Source organism: Triturus cristatus, chromosome 4_1 (assembly GCF_964204655.1).
Source record: "Triturus cristatus chromosome 4_1, aTriCri1.1, whole genome shotgun sequence".
NCBI classification, from domain to species: Eukaryota; Metazoa; Chordata; class Amphibia; order Caudata; family Salamandridae; genus Triturus; species Triturus cristatus.
In genome coordinates, this window is record NC_140585.1 from 1,293,118,169 (window position 1) to 1,293,136,817 (window position 18,649).

General features: G+C 43.1%; 1 protein-coding gene across 2 annotated transcripts in view; it reads right to left on the reverse strand.

Moving 5' to 3' along the window:
- RGS21 (regulator of G protein signaling 21) overlaps nucleotides 1–18,649 on the reverse strand; it is a 242,690-nt gene that overhangs the window by 45,373 nt on the left and 178,668 nt on the right. The window contains exons 3-4 of one of the 2 annotated variants that reach the window (XM_085650753.1): nucleotides 14,156–14,217; nucleotides 5,356–5,522 (exon numbers count right to left, since the gene is read on the reverse strand). In XM_085650753.1, coding sequence (XP_085506879.1) covers nucleotides 5,356–5,522; nucleotides 14,156–14,217 — 229 coding nt within the window. Of the gene's footprint in view, nucleotides 1–5,355; nucleotides 5,523–14,155; nucleotides 14,233–18,649 lie in introns of both variants that reach the window. The other variant, XM_085650752.1, reaches the window with a different exon arrangement.

Genomic DNA, 18,649 nt, shown 5'->3' on the forward strand with positions numbered 1-18,649 from the left:
GACTGGATGGCTTTGTCTTTTTTTTTTTTACTATCCATCGCTGCCAGGTTTATCCTGGCGGTGAGGGATAGTAAGTAAAAAAAAAACAACTCTCACACCAAGGGAGAAAACTTCCATGATGTGGGGGTCATTATTTTATTTTTCAAAAAGAAGCTCCCACTTTGGGTGTTTTTGAAAATGAAAACTTTGGCAAAGATGTATGGCTAGCTGCCATGCTTGACAAAGCCATCCATCAACCTTTTCCTTCATTGACAGGAACAGCCATGATTACAGTTCCTGTCAATGACTGACTGACTGACTGACTGAATTATTTGTTAAGCGCACTATAGCTGAGACGTCTTGGCACTGAGTGAGGGTTAGGATTGGCAGCTTCCAGTCCAAGAATTGGTGAATAGCTAGGTTTTTAATGCCTTTCTGAACAAGATCTTATTCGTTTGCAAGCGTAGCTCTGCAGGCAAGGCATTCCATAACTTTGCCGCCTGAAAGGAGAAGGCCTTGCCACCCCATCGGGCTCTCTTTATCTTAGAAAGGCAAACCAGACCTAGACTGCCAGATCTTAGTGCACGAGAGGGTACATAGCGGGGAAAAAGAGATTTCATGTCCGCAGCACCTCCTCCATTTACAGCTGGGCATAAAGCCTTGAACTGCACCCTTCGTCGAACAGGCAGCCAATGTAGTTGCCTTATGCCATTAGACGTCGGGTGGTGTTTGGGAAGATCCAGCAGCACTCTTGCAGCAACATTCTGCAATGACTGGAGTTTAGAGAGCTGTCTTTCTCCAATTCCAACATATAATGCATTACAATAGTTGACGCGCGATAACATAAAAGGCTCCTACTACTGTCTTCCTTAAAGCAAAAGGTATGAAAGGCAGTATTTTTCGGAGGACCTTAATCGTAAAAAAATAGGCCGAGGTAACCTGATTGACTTGAGAAGTAAGTGTTAAATCTTTGTCAATGAAGAAGCCTAGGTTCTTAGCCTTTTGTGCCGGAACGGGACAAATGCCAGCTTCTGGGGGCCACCATAGATGATTCAAGATTGAAGGTTTTTGGCCAAATTCTACCACCTCCGTTTTCTCTGTGTTGAGCTTAAGGAAATTAGTATTCATCCAGCTCATAACACTTGTGAGGCAATTTCGGAATCGTTCAGCTGTGATTTCGACACTCTGTGTAAGTGACACCACTAACTGTGTGTCATCAGCGTAAGACACCAGTTTCAGACCTTGATCTTTTATCAATTTTGCCAGTGGGGTCACATACAAGTTAAACAATGTGGGGGATAACGCTGATCCTTGAGGGACTCCACATGGGAAGAAGAACTCTCCAGACTGATTTCTGTCCCAATAGATTGTCCAGGAAGGACCTAAGCAGGGTTAGAGCAGTATCCATAATACCCACGGCTTTAAGCCTTTGTAGTAGGACCACATGATTTACGGTGTCAAAAGCTGCCGTTAAATCAAGCAGAATTAGGACAGCTCTGCCACCTTCATCCATGGCCCTACGAATTTCCTCTGTTGCCATTATTAGAGCAGATTCCGTAGAATGTCGTGATCTAAAGCCGTGCTGAGAGTGGTCCAGGATATTGTTAAGATCCACAAACTCCATTAGCTCCTGATTCATTGCTTTCTCTAATATTGTAGATGGCAAAGGGAGACAAGATATAGGGTGATAGTGCTTAGTATCCTGAGGGTCCAGTGAGTCTTTCCTCAAAATTGGTCTTATACAGGCCTTTTTCCATCTCTGAGGAAAGATTCTAGACCTTATAGTATCGTTAAGGAGAGGAGTAAGGAACGCACTTATCTCTTCAGGGGCCAAATGGAGTATGTAGGGGGGACATGGGTCAAGGGGTCAACCTGAATTAGTTTGAGTTAACAGGTTAGTAACCTGTTTTACATTAAGGAAAGAAAATTGGAGCAAACAATTTAGAATAGGAGCGGCCTCAATTGGTTCCCTGTTGTTTTTTCCCGTATTTACCGGCAGGTTCTGGAGTTCATTATAAACTGTTTGGACCTTTTGCTGAAAAAACAGAGCCAGTTTGTCAACAAAGTTTTGATCTGGGGCAAACGTTGTGTCACGTGGACACTTAGTTAAAATTGATACTGTTTTAAATAGTTCCTTGGGGGAATTAGTGGCCTCTTGAATTATTTTAGCAAAATACGCCATCTTGGCCTGTTTTATTACCATTTTATACTCCTCCAAGGTTCTATTGGATTCCTTCCTTTGCTCTGTACTATAGTCAGATCTCCAGATCCGCTCCTAGCGCCGGCATTTAATTTTAATTAGCTTAATCTCTGCTGAGTACCATGGTGAGGTGGCTAGTATTCTCTGAGGTTGCTTACTTTCCTCGGGGGCCAACTTATTTACCGCCTGGCTGATCCATAGATCAAAATTATTAGCCCCTCCATTGCTATCCTCAATGGGGGGGGAATTGTTTGACAAGATTGTATTTAGCTTTAGCTTACAGAGGGCGATCCCTTCGGCCATTAATAGGTAAGTTTATTTTTACTTTAAAATGTATAGAGGCATTCGCACGGCCGGCGGGCATCTCTAAATTTGGTGGCGGATGTAAAGTCCTCTGCCATCCTGTCTGCCTTTCCTCAGTCTGCCAAATTGTAAATCAGGTCCACTGTTTAGGAACGCACAGTGAGCGAAAAACAGTGATTTGAAATGCTACCCCGAGTGCCTGCCAGTGGTTAGAGTATTTGCAAGCATACTTCCCATCAGTGTTTGGGTGTTTGATTGCCAGTAGTATGCCTTAAAACCTGAGACTTGCGCAGTTTTCCAGGTCAACGACTGCCAAAGTATGTGAATTCTAAAAAGTAGCACATTTGCATACGTTCAAGGAGTACCTTTATAAATGCAAATTTGCAACTTTTTTGGTAAACTGGTCACTATACGTATTTGAGTTCCTGGTCCAAAAAATGAACAAGTGAAAACCTCTTTGTGAAATCAGAACAATGAGAAAAACTGACATAGCATAGGACACCCAACTCAGGGCCCCCAGACCCAACTACCTAGCCAAGATTGTTGGTATGGGGGGGTTCCCACCTCAACCCTCCCTCCCTCCAAAGCTTCACCCTTGCCAACATTATGGATTCTCTCATGGATATGATATTCAGAAACATGCCCATGGAGCAACATTGTTGACAGATTCTAAGTGATAAAACATATGTGGCTACCCCAGCCAAGCTAAGAGACAAAAGTGTAAAAAGCCTCCAAATTTTACAAAGTGTAAAAGGGGCAAAGTCGATGTCCAAACAGCTGAAGATGGTCCCTCAAGTATTAGAAAATATAACATTGTGTATAGCAGAAGACAGTGACCCTTAAGATGTTTAAAAAAAATCACAAATTGGGAGAGGCTGTATAAGACAAATGTAATGTAATAGGAGTTCAAAAGCGTTATCTTCTAGACTCCGGGGGCTCTTTAAATATAATGACTCTACCATTGTAACATAAGCTAGAACCCATGTGTTAGTAAAAGTAAAACAATTAGCAGGATTTACTCTTATTAGAAAACACATAGAATTCACCAGAAAGACACTTTAGGGTCTAATATTCATAACAATGACACAGAAGTAGAAGTATTTGTGAAAGAGGCACAGAAATACCTTTTAGCTGCACCAAAAGAATAATCTATAGATTCACTCATTTTCTGGGTCACACTCATGCTCATGCTCATACTCACTCATTCTCTTTCTCCATCACTTTTTGTCTTGCTCTCACGTAGGCCGAAGGATCTATTTACTTTAATAATAAGGCATCCCCCTCAGGCATCCCCTTAATTTTATCTAATCATTTTCCTTGTGACAGAGTGGAAATCTCATTTTATTTTCAGGGGTGTATTATAATCACGTGCAGATCGTACCTATATACAATCCTGTGTTGTATTCAAGCAAAGTCTTAGAATTGTGGGATGTGCTAACGGAAAATGTGCTGTGTTTTAGGCCAGTGATAAGTAACATGAAGAATTACCTTAGAAAATAAATGTCACTAGCAGACAATATTAATGTGAAGAGCCAGTGTTGTGCAACTGATAGTTATTCATGTTTCAGATGAGCTTCTGAATTATGACATTTCATATGTAGGTAAATGCATTAGTTGAAATCGTATTAATGTTATTTGAATTTGTAAAGCTTCTGTTTCTTATGTTAGCTGAAATCCATAGGCCTGACATACAAGTCCCCGAAAACGTTCGCTTTAGAATTAACGGTTGAATTTCATTTGTCCACTGGAATCCGTTCTTTCTCATATTTTGTGTTGAAGGTGAAGAAGCGCTCTTGTTAGATAGAATCATGTCTACGTTTTACTAATCAGATAAGGAGAGAAGAAGTTACAATTGTGTGGCTTGAGTCGAAAAAGGAAAGTGGTTGTGCTTCACACATGAACACGCCTGGGAACCAAGGACAAAGTGTAACGAGGATAGTACACCATCAACACAATGGGAAGCTACCCTCAGAATGGTCCCTGAGCAGATGGCGTGACTCGCACTGCACCCTGGGATTGTTACCTCGTGAAAACTTGTTGTGGGGATAGGGAAAGAGCCCACTCCTTCTTTGCCTTTCAGAGAGAGAGCATCTTAGAACGAGCGCTTTTCCCTGCGAAGTAGCTTTATGCTATTTTAACCCATGAATCGTGGAGAGACTTCTTATGAAGACTCCACGTGCTGAAACCTTTTGACCTTTTCCTCTGAAAAATGCTTATGCAGGGATGTTACTTTAGTGTTAGTGTGGTGATAGATTTAATGCTTTTAACTCATCAACCCTCGATGCAGGGCAATTTGGACCCATGCTTCCTGATTTATGTATCTTACTTCTTGAACTAATTGTTTTGTTTATGCTGCATCATTTAAACTGGATACGCAGATGTGGCTTTATGCTAATTCCTATGTACTTTGATACCCTTGTGTTGGCGTGTCTTTATGTTCTGTTATTTTTGGCTTTGTAATAAACCTAACTAATCTTCAGTGGTGGTCCGTTGCCATTATGTGTCCCAGAAAAGTATTGGCTACTTGCTTCAATAACATCTTTTATACCCTTTACACTATCATGCCACGAAAAAGAACCATCGGATTGAGACTCTAGAACAGGTCTAGAACTAATGGGCCCGGTCCTTTCACTTGCATTACCAGGTAGATCTTTTCTCCCTTGTAGGCTTATATTTCTGAATTTGTCAGTAGTCCATGCACCATTGGACTTTCTTGCATCTGTCCATCAGGCTATAATTTTAGAAGGTAAAGAGCTACCAAAAATCATACTGACAGTAGCAAAGCCCAGTCAAGTAGGAAAGGAGGTCTTTGCGAACATCTAGATAAAATGGAGAGACATGAAAGCACGATAAATTACCACGATCCTTTTTACCTCCTTTGGCGCTTCTGTTTTAATGTAGTCACAATAGATTTTATTGGCCTTCGAGGCAATTTGTGCAGATGTATTGGCTTTTTTGAATTCTTCGCATGCAAGCCAGAACTCAATGTTCTCGTCACTGAACTCCGACCGCAGAAAGGCTCTGAAGGCTGCCAGACCATCTACAGAGGGAAAATGTCACACAAACAGTTTCAACCACAGATCCTTGATAGAAACACAGTAAAAACTAACTATCCAGTGAAAGTCAGATTGTGATCAAAGCAGTTAAATATTTACAGTAGGAAGTCTGAATAAATATCCTATCGCCAGAAAGGCTAGAAAACATGTTACCTTACACATCCAGAGTATGTGTGCTTCGCAATTGCATGTAAAAGCATTATGCCGGCTTTTGCTGTCACAGACTACAATTGATTGTGTGTGTATAATTATAACTATAAAGCCTAAATTTGGGAAACTTTTGTATTTAAAGACATTCTAGAGAAACAACTCGCCCAAAGAATGCTGTACCCTCACACAGTCACTAGAAGAGGGGCCAGGGGTTTCCCGCTCATGGTACCGCCCACCATGTGATATCGCCTCCTCACCAGGAGACTGTGTGAGTAGAGCTGATACCATGTAAAACATGGTGGCCCCAGGTGTGTTAGCATGTCTGGAAAGGGAAGGCAGCTCTCCTATACTGAAGAAAGAAGAGGGTGCTGTGGCTTATTGTTGGAATAATCAGAAGGAAGCGAGAAGTATTTAGGGCAAGGAGATGAAAAGCAGTGGCTCCTATTGCCCTCAGCTTGTAAATTACAAGATATGGGCTGGCCGGATTGTGAAGTTCTCAGTGTCGCATACTAACGGAACATTTGTTTCCATACAATCAGTGGTATGACGAAACTTGAGGGGTCCCCTGCAAGGATTATAGAGGGGCCTACTCTGGATTTAATTAGGAGCTCTTGGGCCAGAGTACTGTGCTGAGGGGGCCTCCTGCAGCTCATGGGACCCCTGCACCGCATGGGCTGCGAGGGCTTGTGTCACACCACTGCATACAATTGTGCTAAAATGGATGGTATAGTTTTGGGGTTCCAGGAGAAGGGAGAGCTGTGAGTCCTGCCAAATATATACGCCACCGTTTGTCCTGATCCTCAAAACACCATGCATTACACTCACTAAAATTCCTTGTCTTCGAAATGGATACACCAGTGAAGGTCCAATAGTTATTATAGGAGGGACCAGTACTATGTAAAACGGCACTTCTTTTCAGAGTTGGTTCTAATGTTTGGGGAATGATGTACCAAAGCTTAAGTGCACACTCTGATAGGATTTGTGGGAGTCCTTTTTTTAAAGTTAGTTTTGAGAAGCAGCATTCCAGACCTCTCCAGAAACTGGGGTTTTCTGGATATTGTGACTTTGTTCTTCAGGTAGTGTGAAGTTTCATTTCAAAGAGCTTTATCTACTGAGCAGGCAAATGTAAACAAGCACATGGCTTCCAAGGGGATCCATTTGAGAGTTCACATAAATCATTGTGATGTGTTCAGACCCGTGGGAAATCCTAATGTTGTACTCCTATGTATTTTAATCATATATTCCTGGCATTACAATATAGTAGTTTACAAATATATTTGAAAGAGTGGATTGGTTTTATTTTGTAAGAGAATATGGGTGTTTTTTTCATGATGATTTGAAGATTCAAGTGCCTTTCAATATTCTTGCTAAATGTCATGGTTCTAGTAGACCCAGAAGCCAATTTATTGAAGATTGTACATTTAACATTTCTGCTAATGTAACCTTGCTTTCAACCCTGGCAAACAGAAGCAGGATGTTTGCAGATTAATGAGCTCAGTATTGTATGTATGAATGATACAGTCTTCTCAAGGACATCATGTGCTTCCTCGGGGAAAACATCCTGCCACTTGCCTATTCGATATAATTAACTGAAAGTAACAAGTTTCTGTCACATAATTAGGCTCCATACTCCAGTCCTATATTTGATGTATTTTGGCATTATTCTCCAAATTATGTTTTTCTAGCGCGACCCCTGGCCTGTTGAAACAACAATTGTATTTTAAATATGTTGTTGTGCTTTTGCTAATTTGCATTAAAAAAAAGTTTTACTTTGGGCTTTTTGTTTTGCTGTGTTTCATTTTAAAAACCCTATAGTTCCTGAAACTAACATTGCTGTCACAGAGGAAGCAACCCTCATAAAAGCAAAGTGTAGTTTACTTATACTGGGCAATACAAAGCTTCAGTAATCGATCCTGGAGAGCTCTAGGGATTGAGTCACAAATAAAAGTCAGGCTCACAAATGAAGGTTGTAACCTAGCTGAGGAGTTTAATCTGGAATTATGCAGCTTTCAACACAGAGTTTATTTGAATGCCAAATTCAGATTTTTATCAAGTTAAAATCAGAGAGGTTTGACACTTTCAGAAATAGATGGCTTGCAGTCAAGTTTCTTAATGATGTTGAACAAGTGATGTACTTAGGAGGGGCAGTGGGGCGAGGATCTATTTTACTGTTTATTTCGTTTCAAGTGTTGAATGGTCAGCCAGACTTGGAGATAATTGAGTGTTTTATGGTTAGTATTGCTCTACCTTCAATGAAGGATATTCTAAGATGGGTATTGTGAACTTTTCTGATTAGCTTTATCATTATTGTGATCACACCTGCCATTTTTCTCGAGCGTGCTAACTATTGAACAAATCTGTCCCGCTTCTGATGTATAAGCCTCCATTTTATGCCAGACAATAGTAAGAGCGAATTCTCCATTAGATTACTCAGTCCCAAAAGGTTTATATTGCGGCTTTACCTTGAAGGTCACAACTGGTCTATCTCTCCGGATCTATCTATACTCGCACTGTTCTCAATGTTTTAGCTTTGGCCATATGAGTTCCAATGCTTCTTGCTTGTGAAAAATCTATAAATTGCTTTGTGTACTTGTGTGCTAAAGCATTTGTTGATCAGTGGGTGCTTGAACAGGCTTAAAGGAGGCATGGGAGAATGCTTTCCCTCTGATAGTATCATTACCAGAAAGATGGTCGAGAATGTTGGAACTTCTCAGAATTGCACCTAGTGGTTCAATGTAGAGACTTAGGACGGGGGGATGGGCTGAAGTCTGTAGGGGCCCCATGAGGAAGAGAGGTGGGGAAGGGGGTGAGTTGGATATCTTTATTAGTTTGGAGCCTTTGTTTAAGGGTGGAGGATGACCGGAGCATTATATCGCTGAGTGCCATTTGTTCTTCAAGTGTACTTAGGAGAGAGGATCTATTAATATAATTGTGTCAGTAAATGGCAAGTCATATTAGTTTATATAATGATGAAACCAACTCTACTGTGTGTTGACGAGATAGTTACGAAGATTGTATGATTGAACCACGAATGCGTTTATCACGCATGCCTGAACCACGTAGTCTAAACAACAAAATTCTTAATCATGCATATGCCTTTACCACGCATGCCTTTACAAAGAATCATGTGTTGCTAAGGTATTTTTGGTAAATTCATATTCGTGGATAATAATTTAATCCTCCGACCCCTGCACCTGGCCTGAGTTCCTAAAGTACCCCACTCTCCCCATCCTTAGTAACTTTTTCAACTCAGCCCTCCCCATATCCCTAAAAACTACCACCTAATCCCTAAAAATGACCCTGCCCCGGGCCCTGTACCCTAAAACGCCCCCAAGCTCTGAAAACTAAACTACCCCCTAAGCCCTAAAATCGACCATGCCCCCCTAAGTCCTAAGTGCTATCACGATCCCTACCCCCTGCCCTGAACCCTAAAATGTCGACCCCGTGCCCTGAAAACTCAGCCAACAAAGAAACCCACGACCCATCCCAGCCCAACTTTAAATAAGGCCGACCCACCCCCAGCCCAGGAAACTACCCGACTCACCCTAAGCCCACAAAATAACCCTGACCCAAACCCACTTACCTCACAACGATTTCTTCCTGCTTCCATCCATCTGCAAGCCCTACTGCGCATATGCCTTCACCACACACATGCTTGGTTAAGACATATGCACGGTAGGGCTTGCGTAGTTCAGCCTTCATTGTTAAGGATGATCGTTGTTCACCCTTCGTGGATAAGGGTGTTTCCCAGTTACGAAATATCAACCGCCAGCCTGATTTAATAATGGCCCACCCCTGCTATCAGCCTCCATCAAATGAGGGAATTGAGTTATTGTTTCTCACCTCATTCCCCTGGCCCTGTTTGCACCAACTTGGCTCTAGAATTTGAGCAATTCTCTCTCATCTTTCACCTGACCTCACCTGATGCCTCAGCCATGTTGCTACTGGCAAATCCAGCAAGGAAGCTTGAAATCTCCCAACCACCTGCGCTGCCCCATTACAATTAGGGGAGTCTAGAAGACCAGGACCCTCATCACAAACTGAGCAGTAGTGGTGGGGTACATACTCCCCACACAAAAAATAATGTTCCTTTGTGATTACGCTGTGACAGCACCATGCAAATATGGCTTCATCCCCTTTGGTTGGGGATTAACTATGTGGGCACTGTTTTACTGGATGGCATTCTGCATGTTTTCCTTGTTTCAGGATTATTAATGAGCATATTTACCACCTGCTTTGAGCACGTAATAAATGTGAGCTGGGAGGTAGGTACTGGGCAGCGGTGGTGGTAGGGAGGAGCAGGGACAAAAGGAAAAATGGTTCTTTGCTTGCCCTCGCCTAAAACAAATGCTCAGGCAGGTACGAAGACAGAGGTTTGGATGCTGTTGCAGCCACGTACTAATGTGCTTTACCTGCCAGAACTACTGACTGGTAAAATCCAGTCAGTTCTTCCTGCACCAGGGAAAATGGGGTGTAGAAACACCAGGCCAGTCGTGATCGGGCAGAGCTGTATTCCGCCCAGCAATACTTCTCTGCCTGACTCGTAATGAGGGCCTAAGTCTAATTAGGACACGAGTTGCAATTGAAAACATAGAAAGTGGTAACAATAATTCTACAGAGAGGAAATTATGTTGAGACATAGCACACATGGTTTTGGGAATCATTCTTATTTCTTGGTTTTAGCAATTCCGAGCCAAACCGTGTTTTATGCTCCTTTCCGATTGTGTACCAGGGAATCAGTTTAGGATCTCAACATCTCAGACAAGAACCAAAGGGCCTCATACAGAGTTTGGAAGGATATGAAAATCCTCCAACTTCTGGAGGACACTGTAAACATGGAGTACAATCACTTGGCTACATTTTCCATAGGGGTAGGATTACGAGGGACATTTATCTGGTGGATACTTCCTCATATTTAGAGTTCCTGATAACATTGGAGGATTTTCAGTTGTCTCCAAACTGTAATGAGTCACAGAAAATTCCACTGTTATAAATCTTAAGGTAACATGGATGTCTATTTGTCGGTTTTTAATGAATTCTTGTGTTTCACACCACAGGGCCTCACTATTTGTAACATGCTCCTGAGTCACTGGTAAGGATGGCCCCATGCACATTAGGCTTCAGTTCTGATAGTGCCTGCACCTGCCCTTCTTTCAGGTTGTCACCTCAACCTTTCCTATCTCATCAGCAGGTGGGGTGGGGTTAGAAGCCTCATTGACTCCACCAGACGCTGAGGTGAATTGGGGGATGGTAACGCTGCATTTTAGCCCCTTTTTTATTTAGCTTTTATATCAACAACCTTGTCATATATCTATTGGGAACAGAGGTAGATCCACCAAGATTGGGAACTAAGCATCTCCAAGTACACATGGTATTCTGCAGACTGCATCCTTATGTCTAGAACTGGGTTGGGCCTTCAAAGTTGTTGGACATATTTGTCTTGTTTATGGATGAATTGTGGCTGTCTACCAAAAATCTAAATCATTTACCATGGTTATGGCCGTCCATCTAGTAGCTGATTCCCCTCTATATTAGTGGCACCAAAGGACAATGGGGTCTATTAGGATGTAGGGCGTATCGCCACCACCCGCATGGCGGTGGCAATCCGCCCTACAACACACCTCGCCCGCCACCCATTTCCCACCTGCCATATTAGTATGGCGGGGGGACCCCGGCGGACGGTCTTTCCGTCCGCTGGGTGACTGGGCGGAAAAGGGGCTGGATTGAGCTTTCGGGGGATCGTTGCGGGCCCCCTGGGTATTGGGGGGTTGGGGGGTGCACATGGGGGGTACCTATGGTAACCCCATACATTGTCATGGACAAGGTGGCAGGCACCACGCGGTACCTGTCACCTTGTGCAAGACAATGCACACATTGCATTCCCAGCATTGTGGCGGGCGGTGCTCATGCTGGGAATGGAGGATGCCACCGCCACGGTGGTGGTGGCATCCTAATTGCAGGTGCGGGACCGCCGCAACACTGGCGGCCGGTCCCAGCACTGCTAGGCTGGTGGGCGGACTGAAGTCCGCCCGCCATCCTAATGGGCGCCAATGTGTTCCATCATTTACATTCCTGGGGATGCCATTTGACATGAAGAGCACTTGGAAACACTTACTTGAGAGTGAGATCTGTGCAATTTGAGCAGATTATGGCATCACTATTTAAGTTTGCTGCCAAACTGAGCTCTTCACCCCTGGAGGTGATAATTAAAATGTATATGGCTAGATGTATCTCTGGTGTCTTATGTATCTCTGGTATCTTTGGTGTATCCCTGGTGTCTTATAGTGCTGGTGTCTGGGGGCTCTGTGATCTTGCACCGCTGCAGACTGACGAGAATAATTTTCTGTGCAGACTGCTTCGACTACCCAGGGGCACATCCTCCTCAATATGCCATGACAAATTAGGCCTACAACATTTAGGGAAGCTATAAATATAGCACAGACTCTGCTATGGTTGTTGATTTGGTCTAGACCCAAAACGTCACTCAATCAAATGGTGATTGTTTGAACTTAGTTGAAGCCTATAACATTAAGCAGCTGTCCTATATGAAGGCCCAATTGCATTCAATTGGATGGCAGGACCTTTTTGATGACTCACAGAACCCTAATTTGCTAATCAGAGCTTCTGTTAAACATGACTTATTGGTTCTCCTGGAAAGGAAAAGAGCAGCAGCTGAGTGTGGCAAGAGGACAATGGAAGCCTACATGCCATTTATTACAACCAATTGTATGGAGCCATATTTATTTAAAGCACCAAGCTATCAGAGGCACTATTTGGTAAGATTCAGCATCAATATGGCCCATCTATGGGTATCTTATCCCTCCAAGGCTCACTGTGATAAAGACTTCATGCTCTGCACTTGCGACTCAGGATCTGCCCAATCGCAGCTGAATTTTTCTTTTTTTGCAACCTATACAGGACACCAAGGAGGACCATTCCTCTACTTTGAATCCTCAACATCAGAATATGCAGACCAGCCTTACATTATTTACAATTGTTACATTCCAGTGCGGTGTGTCTCACAGTCTAGTATGCCGGCGTAGCCAGGTGGGAAAGTCATCACAATCCGACACATACACAAATTTATATTTGGCCCTTAGATCTAAATAACCAAAGGGATGATTTTTTTCCACGCATAGAGAGGGCTATAGCGGATAGATTCATTGGGGAGCAGATACTGACTCCTAAATGCAAGGCACCTTACGAACCTGGTACGGCTGCGTAACCAGGTGGGTACGTTATCACAGTCCGACACAAACAACCTTACACCCATAGAAGGTGTCTCTCCATAATGGTCTTTGTGTCTGAAGTAGAGGTTATCAGTTGTATGTAACATTTATTTTTTGGCCCTTACCTCTTCATCTCATATATCCTCTTGTTAAATTTAAATAACCAAAGTGATGATTTATTTACCTGCATCGAGAGGGCTGCAGCAGGTATAATCATTGGGGAGCTGATACTGCCTAGTATATACAAGCCACCTTATGATGCGTAAATTTAATAGCTTGGTGCTGCCAGCAGCATCTGCTTCTGCGCACTTTTTATAGGACAAGCTATATCTTTATATAATGGCACAAAGATTTTATTATACAGAGATTTTTATGTTTTTATCTATGAATTTATTCGTATTGAACTGTGTGTATTTGTTTATGGTTTTTTAACAAATAAAATTCGTTTGATTTGACTACTCTGTATTCCCTGTATTCCCTGTTTCTTCATTCAGTGCATTTTAACATTTTAAAAGTAGCTTCACATTTACTTTATGATGGATCAGCAATGTTTAGGGAAGCCAGTCAATGACAAACATGTGACAACTGGCTCCTCTGGAATAAATGATCTCTCTTCCCTTTTTGACTCTCCAAACCACTCTCCAATAACCTATCTCCTACATACTCCATTAGCAAACTGGTCCACCTTTTCAACTGTTTCCTTTTAAATTTTCCTCCTGCTTTAGGCTGGATTCAGAACCGATCACTCTCAGAGGCAAGGCTTAGATTGAAGATGATTTGGAGAAATGCACTGCAAAATCTTCATGATCTTGCTACTTTGAATGCATTTTTCACCTTTGAAATAATCAACTCCATGTCAAATAGGAAAGAAAATTAAAATTGATTGATGCCTCTCTGTAGAATAATATGGTAGCGATGGATAATTTCTAGGAAAAAATATTTTCAGTTATGTGTTTTTGATTATTTCCACCTTTATATCACAGTTGACTTTGGTTTGGGCTCATCCATCTTATATGTCCATGGCCAAGTCTTGAAATGAAACCATGTGTTAAAGTTAATCAATGAGCACCAGAGCATAGCATTTCATGTGATTTCTTACTACCAAGATGGATGAGTTCCGGTGCTTGATGAGAGTGGACCTTTTGAGGAACAATCATCACAAATATCTGCGCAAAGCAACACCATTGGCCGTTTCATTATAAAATATTACATATACAGTATCAGAAGATATGTCCTACCTTTTGTGGCAAGTAGATTGTCAATAGAACTGGCTCCCTCTGTATCTTCACTCGAGCTTGACCTGTAGAAACAACATCTACCCTTGAAAATAGCATTGAGATCTTTTGCTAAAGCTGTCTTTGATACTCAGGTTTCCAACAGAACAATACCCTTGTGCTATGAGGACATCCAGGCTTCAGACAGATCCTGATTGGGTGGGGTCAGGATATAGATACTTGCTCATTGCATGCTGTGAACTCAATTATCTATAGGGGGGGAATACCAGTGCTGCAGTAATCCTGATGGGGTCAATCATGCGCAGTGCTTAATTTGAGCCAGTGGTTTCCGGTGTCCAGAACTGGCACTTAATTGTGGGCACAGGGGCTTGTGACAGTCTGCCATACCAGGGCGCTGTCTGGATAAATTTGAGATGACCACAACAGCATTTAATTGGTAATTCAATATACAATATAAATAAATCTTACCTGCTGCCCAAACCAGTCTTATAGCTTTTGGGGCCAGAAATAGTCCAAATTGCCACACTTGCAGGAGTGCGATGGTTAGTAGGTGTGTTGTCACTATCAATGGCAGCATAGCAGGGGCAATGTGTGCTGCAAGCTGCAGTGGCCTTCTGAGCCCTGTCACTTACTGTTTTTACAAATTAGGCACTGTTCATGGGTGTTACCTGTGACATTGGGATTACCAGATCCACAGTAAACCCACAGATCCTGCATATTACACCCAGAGATTTTGACTGCTAAAATTGTACCAAATCTCAGGGAGTGATATGGATTAACTAGGAGAATCTGGACGGTGATTATTGATTCTCCTAGTAATTCCTAATGACTAAGGACACATTCGGGGTCTGATATATAACCCCCTTTAACTCCACCTCCCAGAGTTACTGTTGAGGCACTGGATTCTGAATTCACACTTAGAAATAAATGTGATTAATCCACCCCAAGCGCTTCTTATTACAATATACTGTTATTACTGTCTGTGTTTTAATTTTAATTGTTTTTATATAAAAAATACATTGCTTCAGTATGTTTTTGAAACTACCATACGGACCTACTCCCAGACCTGGGTGACTGCTCGACCATCACATAACAGAGATAATTTTCCCTGTTCCTCTTGTAAATTCCTTCAATTCTTTCAGAAAATGGATACTTACTTTCACCACATGGTGTCTGGTCTATTACATGCAGAATTTGTGCTGTGTGGCTGGAGGCCCAGCAAATTTAAGCGTGAACCTAATGGTTAGCATAGTGGTTTCCCATCAAAGTGCCTTTGTCCTCCATTGTAGATACATCAGCGTGCGTATTGCTGTCCCTTTAGTCCAGAGCATCTTATGATGTCGAGTTAGCTTGGGCAAATGTTCATCCTTTCACCTGCCAAGCCCAGTTCTGCCCAGCAGCTACATTTGAGTTTCACTCCCTGACTTCCTGATCTCTTCTGGTGATCGACTTGCATACAGACAATTTTGACTGAGAGATTTTGGTCGTAATCTACCTTCCATTTAGTGCTAACCCTTTCACCTTCTGACGGAAATTCTGGGAAAGTTCTCTCCATCATAATTGGTGGAATTTTGAAAAAAGAAAATAGATTGGATTTCGATCTGCCTTCCCCAGCCTTTGGGGTATATTTCTCCGCTGGTGCCATTAACTCAAGCTCCATTGTGCCCTGCACCAGAGTACCAAAAGGCTTGTTGGCTGTGAAGAGGTTACATGCTCCTTGCCAAAAATTATGCTGTTGCGATAGTCTCAGCCTCTGGCTCCCTTCTCTGATTCATGGTAGGGGAGCGGGTTGAGCTTTATAAGTTGACCGAGCCACATGCACCATGGGCACATCTAACACTGGCCCGTTGGGCCACAGGGGGCCACATTGGGGCACCATTCATGGTTTACTGACTTTTCTTGAACATTTATATCTCTAGTAACAGAATGAGAGCAGTTACACTTGAGGACACCCAGCAATTGGCAGAATGATGGGAAAATGGAACACCTACCCACTACCAGTCCAACAGGCCTGAAAAAAAACCGGTTGTTCCACTAATTTAACAGGTTCTTGTAGAGGCAGTGGAGCCTCTAAGAGAAGAAATTCTCACACGGAATTATCAATTACTGAAGGCACTTCTTGGGAATCCTTCAGGGGAGGCACTTTCACATCGCAAAGTGACCAAGGCTATGCAGATCTGGTGTGGTACAACCCCGGCTCTTGCCTAGGAAACTAACCACACACAAGCACTTTACTGAATATAATCATCACAGGCCTCTTCCCTTTTTGATAATTTTGATGAGCGTCCAGCCATTAAGCACTAGGAGGAATGCAGTATTGATTTACATGGCTGTTTTCATGAATTAACAGTGTTCACAATATGGGTTAAAAGAAGTCAGTTGACATTGTTTCAATGTTGTTTGAAGGAGAAAACTAAGGAGAAATTGATTTGATCATAGCGGCCTAGTTCTTTTTCTGAACCTATTTATTTAGCACTTTTGATTGAACCTAGATTAGAAGGGAGATGAAAAGAAAGAAGGAAGTTCAAAGGAAGTCATTCACCTTTCCCTAAAGTTCCTTCATCTGGACTATCTGAGCATTCTGTGGATCTCTTTTCCCAATAGTGCAAGTGGAAGGCTGATTTATATCTATATGGCGGAGATACAGGGTATTAGACCTGGCATCCTTGGCGTGGTTACCCCTAACCTTTTGCCTTCAGACCTCCTGGTTTTGCAGGACTTAGGATTCTGCACAATTTACCACTGCTGGTGTTAATGGGCTTGTGCTCTTTCCCTAAAACATGGTAACATTGATTTAACCTCAATTGGCTTATTACATTTACTTATAAGTCCCTAGTAAAATGCATTACATGTGCCCAGGGCCTATAAATTAATTGCTACTGGTGGGCCACCCTTAAAGTAGCCCTTTAAGGATGTCTGAGACCTGCTATTGCAGAGCCGGTGTGTGCAGTTTTACACAGCCATGTCGACCTGTCATGTTAAACCTCTTGCCAGGCCTAAACCTTACCTTTTAATACATATAAGTCACCCCTATGGTAGGCCCTGAACAGCCCAGCGGGCAGGGTGCAATGTATTTAAAAGGCAGGACATGTATTTTTAAGTTTTACATGTCCTGGTTGTGAAAGTGTAATATCCAAATGGGAAGAGATGACCCCTTCAAGTTTGGTGTTTCTGGCATTACAATTTTAAATCATAACTTATGATGAAGTCAGTTTTTAAATTGCAATTCTGAAAATATCACTTTTAGAAAGTTGGCATATTCTGCCTTTAGACATTTGATCCCTGCTGCCTTTCTCCAATAACATGACTGGGGTGGGTGACAGTTGGGCCATGTGTATTTTCCTTAGACAGCAACACACAATGGGAGCTCAAGTGTAACTTGATGGGCCATCCTGGCATGATGGGAGGAAAGAGCTAGACCTGGAGTCACTAACACCTGAATAGGCTGTGTCCTGTCCGCACACAAAGGGATGCATACTCCCCTGTAGTGATTCTGGAGCCAGGACAGGTCATCTGTATACTTCCAAGGCTTGTCTTAGAAGTCTCTCTCACCTCAAAGGCACCGCTGGGAAGCAGAGGCTCGTGCTGCCAACACGAGAGAGAGGCAGAGAGTGTCTCCCTCCGAGCCCCGCCCCAGGAGTCGACACATGTTACCTGGGGGGCGCGAACTCACTCTCCTCTCCTTGTTCAGCGGCTGGACCTCCAATGCAGCTTTGTGAAATTTCAACGGTGGCTCGGGCTCCTTAGGGACTGCCGGTCCGGGCCGCTTCAATTACGAAGATCTCAGGCTGCCACAAAGCACACGCACACAGCGTCGCTGAGTCTTCCTTCACTCTGTGTGCACGATCACTGGGCACTCCACACACAAGTCTCAGGCTGCACGAAGATCACACGCACAGTGCTGCTGAGACTTACTATACTCTGGTGGACACGATAACAAGGCAAATCCTCACAAAGGTCTCCCGGTGCACAATGCACCTGCACACAGCGGCGATGAGACTCACTTGGATTCCACTGCACACGATCACTGGACAATCCTCACAAAGGGGTTCAGGCTGCACAAAGCACACGCACACCCCGTCGCTGATCCTTGTTGAACTCCAGGTGCCCCCGATCACAGGCCAATCCTCCTGAAGGTCTCAGGCTGCACAAAGCACATGCACACAGCGTCACTAAGACTCACTTGGACTCCAGGCGCCTACAATCACAGGGCAGTTCTTACGAGGGTCTCAGGCGGCAACAAGCACACACACACAGTGCCACTGAGACTCTCCTGGAAACTTTTGTGTTCCTGTGTTTCCAAACAGGGAGCCAGCTCACTTCAAGCCCTTGGGGATAAGTTACTTCAGGACACAGCACACAGCAAAGCCCTTCACGCAGGGGGACACAGAACAGAGCAAAGTCCCTTTAGACTTTCCTTGGTTGAAACAGCAAACTGCAGGCCAGCCCCAGATCACACAGCAAGGGTCAGTCCTATCATTCAGTCTCTTCAGTTGT